Genomic DNA, 7676 nt, shown 5'->3' with positions numbered 1-7676 from the left:
CCAGGGAACGTGTCGCTGTGCAGGGACCATCTACCTGTGGAACTGGGACGACAAGGTCATCATTTCTGACATCGATGGGACCATCACCAAGTATGCGGAATAAGTATACTTAAATAAATACTTTGTATTGTCTTTATTTCATGAGATTTCAGAGTGTTTTGAGTCTTATATGCTTTACGGCATATAGTAGAGTGCACAGGGCAAAATATTTATCAGCAACGGCATGCTAAGAGGGTACTAATTTGCCTTTCTGCACAGTCAGAACTGCAGTTTCTCTGCTCAGACTTTAGAGGTCAATAGACAAGCCTGTGGAGTTCACATTGCTAAGCACAAACCTTGTCTCTTGGACCAGTAAAAGACACGGAGGCAAGAGTTCTGTTTATTTTGTGCTATAGATGCATAAATGCTAAAAACAGGCCATTTTAGCCCATTATGTGGTTGCTATGCATCAGGATGACACCATTATATATGATATAGATGAGAACCTCCAGGGGCCAAAGATGTACCTGTGTGCCAAGTTTGGAGGAGTTTGTGGACAAACAGATTTTGTGTATCATTGTAGTATTTAAACACTTTCCTAACATGCTTGTCTCAACCTCTAGTTTAATATCTAAATAAAGAAGTTCATTTAGTGCCAGTTAGTGTAAAATAGATGATAAAATTGTGTTTTCTTTACCTATTTAATTTGTTGTTGATCAATCGCTACTCTCTCAGGGTGCAGTGTCCTCATCAGGCTCACTACACTTTTGTGACTTGTGGTCTTTTAAATACAGTCTGAAGTAATAAGCACTATTTTAACCAATTTTAAAGGTGAATATGCTCTCTGAGCTTTAATGTCTCATTTTAATTAATCACAGATGTTTTACTTGTATTGACATTTAAATTTTTTATACTTGAGTGTACAGGTTGGAGTGTTATGATGGTAAACTTCTCTAATTTGTTTTGTTTGATCATGCGCAGCATCCTGTCATCAAATATGGATCTGCAATATCTATTCCACTCATCATTTTTATGCTCAGCTCTGTTATAGTATTTTACATCTACTTTCCCCACAGATCAGATGTGTTTGGTCAGATTCTACCTCAGCTTGGTAAAGACTGGACCCACCAGGGAATTGCTAAGCTTTACCACTCAGTGCATGAGTAAGAAACAGTAACAGTTTCCATGACTACACTCTGTTAGGCCACAAAGACGTCAACAAGTAACATGAACATCTTTCCACTGCAGGAATGGCTACAAGTTCCTGTACTGCTCGGCTCGAGCCATCGGCATGGCTGACATGACTCGAGGGTATTTGCACTGGGTGAACGACAGAGGGACTCTGCTGCCTCAGGGACCCCTCCTCCTCTCCCCAAGCAGCCTCTTCTCAGCCTTCCACAGGTAAGAAAATAATAACCTTCCTTGTCTTATGTGTACTGCTTGTTCCAGTCAACAGCGCTATTTGAATAGCTGAGAATGAATACATGATTTAAGATGCACAAATAAATGTTTGTGCTTCCCAAGAGAATAACAGTGACTATAAAACAGAGTTATAGAGGAAGCCTTTTATCACAATGCAAATTACAATCATTTTGCATATTCTTTTCCTTTAATGAAATGTTATTTTAGCTCCAGTCACATGTTCTCACACTGTGGAGCAGCTGATGACCAGAAACTTGAAAAAACAAAACCTGCAAATATTATCTTTAGCCTGCATCATTAAAATGAAAAGTTTAACTCCTGTCGGTGTCGTGCATTGTGGCTGCTCATTAGATGATTCAGTCATTCAGTGAGTTTGAAAGTCATGAAAAATGAGCTCAGTTAAAAGAAGGACACTCCAGCAGCAGAAGGACTGAGGTTGATTCTTTAATTCTTTCTTTTCTTGTTAGAGAAATCATTGAAAAGAAGCCTGAGAAGTTCAAAATCGAATGCCTCACAGACATCAAGAACTTGTTCTTCCCAAACACACACCCCTTCTATGCTGCCTTTGGAAACAGAGAAAGCGTGAGTTTCTCAATGTTGTCCCTGTGCTGTTAGTACTTTTGAGGTTTTTCTCTTTGAGACCTGACTGAATTCTTATGATAAATGAATGAAATTAGACTTTTTCTCATTTTGCTTTTGTATACAAGGATGTGTTTGCCTATAAGAAAGTGGGCGTTCCTGCGTGCCGAATATTCACAGTGAATCCCAAGGGGGAGCTGATCCTCGAACAAGCCAAAGGCAATAAAACATCGTAAGTAGGCGACCCATCCCTGGAGTCAGTTTGTGTCTGCCAGCTGTTTCTCTCAGACAGACGGTCATTGTTTTCACTGCTGCTGTCTTGTTTTTTGGCAGATACAGCCGGTTGAGTGAGCTGGTGGAACATGTTTTCCCTCTGCGGAGTACACAACACAACGCAACCTTCAGCTGCCCAGAGTTCAGCTCCTTCTCTTACTGGAGAGAGCCCATCGCTGAGGTGTGCCTCGAGGAGCTGCTTTAACTTGGACTACCAGACCCCCGAACACTTTAACTCTGGTTATTTTGTTGACTCTGCAAAGGCCTAATGCCAGTTACGTTCACATGTCCGAGAGCTTTGTAGACCACTAAGACAGTTTGGAGTATTGATTCACTCCATATTGCAAATATATTTCCTTCATGCGCCTCGTTATTTAAACTTCACAGAAAAAAACTTTATCTGAAGGCTTTTGCAAAGTTTTCCTTACATGAGCAGAAGTTTCTTAAGGACTTGTATAGACAGTGGAGCTATAACAGTTGGTGTGATCAGGTTGTGCGACATACGAAGCGTGATCACAAAGTCCTGTTACTTCATGCACAGTTTTAAAAAAACTGCACCTTATCTAAATTTGGACAATTTCCCATACAAGGTAGTCTCCTTGTGCACCTCTGGTCTACTTCCAGCACTGCTGCAGTTTTATTTCACACTTTTTTTTGACTATTTACACTTTTGTGTTTTACAAGTTTAACCAAAACTTCGGTGTTGATGGTCGTCAGTGGTGTAAGAGCTCGGTGTCTGGGTACGAGACTTTTTTTTTTTTTTTCCCCACGTTGTTGTATTTTGTACCTTGATTTTCTTTCCTCGGGATCAGACTGTCACTGTGGACTGAAGCACTGTGTGCTGGCACGCAGCAGATTTTAGCTAAACCAACACAACCAATTCTGACCATATTGCAAGTTTTTCTTGAGAATGAAAATTTTACGTTAAAGATTTAGTATTTTTGGCAAACTGGAGCACATTTAGGGCACATTGAAGGCACACAAGTACAAATGAAAAGGACAGTGTTGTGAAACCATCAGCAATGCTGGAAGTAGTTTAGCAAACCCAAGAAGACTACATATGAAGGGAAATCACAAATGTAAACTGGGTATGATTTGAATATTTTGTACGGGTGAGTCATGGAGTTATATTTGCGAATTTTAGTGGTGTATGCAGAACGGCTGCGTAAGCATCCTTTTGCCGCCTTATTTTGTTTATAACAATCTTATTTAATGTGTAGTTTTAAAAAGCTGAAGGATTTTGCATTAATATGCTAAGAAGAAAATTGTGAAATGATTTGCTTGGGGTTTAACTGTATTACTGTGATTTTAAAAAATGCTGCTACTAGAAAATCATTTTATTATTTTCACTTCATTTTTAATTTTTTACTGATGTTTTGGCAGACGTTACTGTCAGTAAAATTTGTTGCACTCTTTCTATGAAAGTAATACACTTTGTGTGAAGAGAACAGTATTTATTTATTTTTTTAGTTTTAAGGTAATTTTCCATTTAGAGTAAGGAAAGTTTCTGCTGCTTTGAGTTCTTTTCTGTAGATCGCTGTGATTACTTTGCGTGGATTTGTGTTGATGTAACAGCGCGAGCACAAAGAATGACCAAATTTCTGATGAATACATGATACAAAAGCAGAAATGTAAGTTTTTAAGGTGTCAAAATGCAGATTTGCTGTACATAACTAATGCATAGTAGTATATTTAAAGTATGTATAGGACTGAAACAGTTAAAACATGTTGGATGATGCATTAATAAAAGAGACTTTATTTAAAGGATGATCGAGACTTATTTTATACATTTAGCATGTCTGTTACCTCAAAGTTGTGGGGGATGCTAAGAGTAGGAGAAAAAAAAGTAACTTAGTGGTTTACTTGATTACTCTGTGAATGTGAGGAAACTTCCACTGCTACACACTTGCATGCTCAAGCAAATATTTGAGAACTATGTTAAAATTTTACAATAAAAATGCAGTGTAAACTATATATTAATACTCATGAAGTGAAATCATCTCAGTTATTTGGAGATCAAATTATATTATAGCTATAACATCACAATGAGCTCGAGTATGTCATCAGTAATGTGCACCACACTTCACTCTAAGGTGTCGGTTGTCTCTGAAAGCAGAGGAACTACCGCTTTGATGTGCTGGGGTAGAGAAGCGCAGCGCTGAAAGATGACACGACCTCAGATGAGGCTGAGACAGCGAGCTTTCCAGCTTTTAAGACGAGTCGTACTTGGTCTCCTCGCCTCAGTGAAAGAATCAGGCTCGCTGATGTTGAACTGGTGCAGTTACAGAGTTCGTGTGAATGCAGAGCTGTGACGCCAGACATGAAACCAGCAGAGTTCAGCCTCTGGATGCTGCGACTAGACACAAATAGGACTGCGTCAACCTTCTCTCCTTGCTCGGGTGTCAGCACAGCGGTCACCAGATAACGGCCATCCATCGGAGCTGTGAAGATGCCTGAGAACACATAACGATGCAGTTAGTTGAGATTCTTACCAAACACAGTGGCACAAACTGCAATATTTATGCAACTATTTAATCGATTTGGTTTACATTTTGTAAAGTTACTGAGCTCCAGAGGATTCAGGCTAATAATCTTGGCTTTTCCTGTAGCAAGATTTTCAGCAACTTCATAAGATTATTTAAAGTCTTTCATTAATAACACAGAGGCGTAACTTTCAGGGGGGTTAGGGGGGTTATGACCCCCCCAATAATCAGACCTAACCAGTATAACCCCGCCAATAAAATTATGAATTGTCTTGCATAAATAGGCTGTTGATTTTCTTTACTCGTTTCAGTTATTACCAGCAAAATAGTTGCATGTTAAAAAGTTATCAAAGAGCCAACACACTTGGCTCAACACTGCTTTGCCACAAGCAGTTGCTGTGCATCACGACCACTGTATGTGCTGCAACAATAGCTAATTGAGAATTAAACTGGGAATTTTAATCTAGTCTAATTATTTAAAATGTCTCCGGTTCAATTGGGTCATTTATAGTTTGAGCTTAAACAATTTATCAATGAAAAATTGAAATCAAACAAACAAAAAACAACTAATTTATAAATGCAGAGGAAAATGTGGGGTAAGACTAAAATAACAGATACCTGTCTGAGGGTCGTAATGTCCACCATCATTGACCAGCACCTCGTTGAATCGGATGATACCGACAACTCCTTGAAACGGTGGAAGAGTCAGACCAGCTGAGAACGACACTTTCTCCCCTGAATACAGGAAAGGAAACATCACAGGCTGCCAAACATGACGATAGCAGAGGCAGGGATTTGAATAATCAAAGTCTGACCTGAAGCCACGACACGTTTCAGAGGAGGGGGTCTGAGAGACATGCTCACATCTGTTGATCAAATAAAAACAGCTTCATTCACTCTTCCTGCGCTCGGCTGTAATGCAGGACATTTAAAAAGGAACACTCACCTGAGCTCACATGAGTTCTGGTCTGGAGGATGTCGGTGGGTTTTTGTGGGGATGCTACGAAATAAAACAAAAACATAAGTTGCGCGAAACAATGTTGTGTACTGCATGTACGGTTGTGGTTGTGTCTCCACCTGGAGCTCCAGCAAAACCCTGAACAGGCATCATGATCCCATCTGTTCCTTTGGGCAACTTGGATGAAGTCATCTCTCCGGGGGGTCCCGCCTCGCCGGTTTCCATCACAGGCAGCTCCGAGAGTGAGGTATTCATGGGGCCAGCAAATACCTTGGGCCCTTTACTTGACCCCTGGGGCTGTCTTGTGTCAAACACTCTAACCGGAGCACCTGAATAGAATAGATATGGAGTGAGGGTTGGGAAAAGGCTAAAGGTCGGTGAAAAACACATGTCTGGAGGGCAGATGCTTTAAGAGACGATACACAACCAGCTGATTTGTTAAACATCATGCCTATAACTCAGTGGCACATTCTTGCAGTCATCTTTCTAATATTACATTTGATGCTACTTTATCTTAAGAAACACCTTAATTCTTCATGGCACATTTTAAGCAAGGTGCTGGTATCTTTCCTCAGATTTTGGTCCTTGTTAAACATGACAGCACTGAGCAGTTGCTGCAGATTTGCCAGCTGCACATCCATGATGTGAATTTCCTGTTTCAGGACATCCCAAATGTGCTCTGCTGGGTTGACATCTGGTGACTGTGGAGGGCATTTGTGTGCCTAGAACTCCTTGTCATGTTCAAGAAATTGCTTTGGGATTTGATGTTGTTTTATCCTCCTGAAAGCAGACATCAGAAGATGGACACCGTGTATTCATAAAGGGATGGAGAGGTTCACCATTACACCACCATCACCAACCTGCACTGTAGCTATAAGGCAGGATGGTTCATGCTGTTTATGCAAGGTTATGACCCTAACATCTGAATGCTGCAGCAGAAATGGAGATTAATCAGATCGGAAAACACTGTTCCAGTTTTGTTGAGCCTGTGTCAACTGTAGCTTCAGCTTCCTGTTCTTATCTGACGGAAGTAGCAGCCAGAGTGGTCTTCTGCTGCTGTAGCACATCTGCTTCAAGAATCAATGTCTTGTATATTCAGAGATGCTCTTCTGCATACCTTCGTTGTAATGAGTGGTTATTTGAGTTATTATTTCCTTCCTGTCAGCTTGAAGCACTCTGGCTACTCTCCTCTGACCTCTGACATCAACAAGACACTTTCACCCAGAGAACTGCTGCTAAGTTTTTTCTTTTTCTGACCATTTTCTTTAAGTCTTAGAGAGCAGATCAGCAGTTTCTGAAATATTCAGATGAGCCTGTCTGGCACCTACAACCATCCCATTCAGAGACACATTCTGATGCTGGGTTTGAACTTCAGCAGGCAATCTTCATCATGCCTGCATGCCTAAAAACAATGAGTTGGTCCAGTGTGATTAGATAGTTGGATTGATCAGATAAACAGGTGTTCCTAATAAAGTGTCCAGTGAGTATAGCATGTCTGTGAACAGAAATCTGCTATAATAAGACGATTAACACCTCCTGATTTAAAAAACCGGTTATAATTTTCAGATGGTATAATTTTTATACCATCTAATATAAAAGCTACATCTACTGCTATATGTACAGGCACATAAAATACAGAAATGTGACTGATGCATAATAAGCAATCCTGCACACTGATGAAGTGGAAATTTCTGGGCCTAAAAACTAATCCAACACAAAGTGCCAAAACTGCAGTATCTACACTTGAGGCCGACTCCATAAGCAAGTCAATTGCCAAGTTTTTGGTAGGTTTAGAGAACCAATCGTTACTTAACCTTATGTAGCAAAAGTTGGGATACTTTACGAGGGAAGAAAGTCATGATGGGTGGAATCTGTAGGCTGCAACTGCAAATCATCAGCGTAATTTTTGTAGTACCCCCTCCCAAAGCCACTGAGAACAGCAGTTTCAACTTTGGGCCAAGCAATGCTGTGGTGCTGTGCTG

The 7676-nt window shown here is 40.3% G+C and overlaps 2 protein-coding genes across 3 annotated transcripts in view; one reads left to right on the top strand and one right to left on the bottom strand.

Moving 5' to 3' along the window:
* Positions 1–4020, top strand: part of LOC102193207 (phosphatidate phosphatase LPIN2) — an 18632-nt gene extending 14612 nt beyond the window's left edge. Inside the window, exons 16-21 of one of the 2 annotated variants that reach the window (XM_005738825.1) lie at positions 5–90; positions 1056–1142; positions 1228–1380; positions 1869–1983; positions 2109–2212; positions 2314–4020. In XM_005738825.1, coding sequence (XP_005738882.1) covers positions 5–90; positions 1056–1142; positions 1228–1380; positions 1869–1983; positions 2109–2212; positions 2314–2458 — 690 coding nt within the window. In that variant the 3' untranslated portion in view covers positions 2459–4020. The remainder of the gene's footprint in view (positions 1–4; positions 91–1055; positions 1143–1227; positions 1381–1868; positions 1984–2108; positions 2213–2313) is intronic. The other variant, XM_005738824.2, reaches the window with a different exon arrangement.
* Positions 4021–4057: 37 nt separating this feature from the next.
* The window catches only part of emilin2b (elastin microfibril interfacer 2b), a 12562-nt gene continuing 8943 nt past the window's right edge, over positions 4058–7676 (bottom strand). Inside the window, exons 5-9 of the mRNA XM_005738823.1 lie at positions 5814–6023; positions 5683–5736; positions 5552–5602; positions 5355–5471; positions 4058–4706 (exon numbers count right to left, since the gene is read on the bottom strand). Coding sequence (XP_005738880.1) covers positions 4375–4706; positions 5355–5471; positions 5552–5602; positions 5683–5736; positions 5814–6023 — 764 coding nt within the window. The 3' untranslated portion in view covers positions 4058–4374. The remainder of the gene's footprint in view (positions 4707–5354; positions 5472–5551; positions 5603–5682; positions 5737–5813; positions 6024–7676) is intronic.

This window comes from Pundamilia nyererei, unplaced genomic scaffold (genome assembly GCF_000239375.1).
Source record: "Pundamilia nyererei isolate P.nyererei 1_Seehausen unplaced genomic scaffold, PunNye1.0 scaffold00087, whole genome shotgun sequence".
Classification (NCBI taxonomy): domain Eukaryota; kingdom Metazoa; phylum Chordata; class Actinopteri; order Cichliformes; family Cichlidae; genus Pundamilia; species Pundamilia nyererei.
This window is presented reverse-complemented; position numbering and strand designations above follow the sequence as displayed.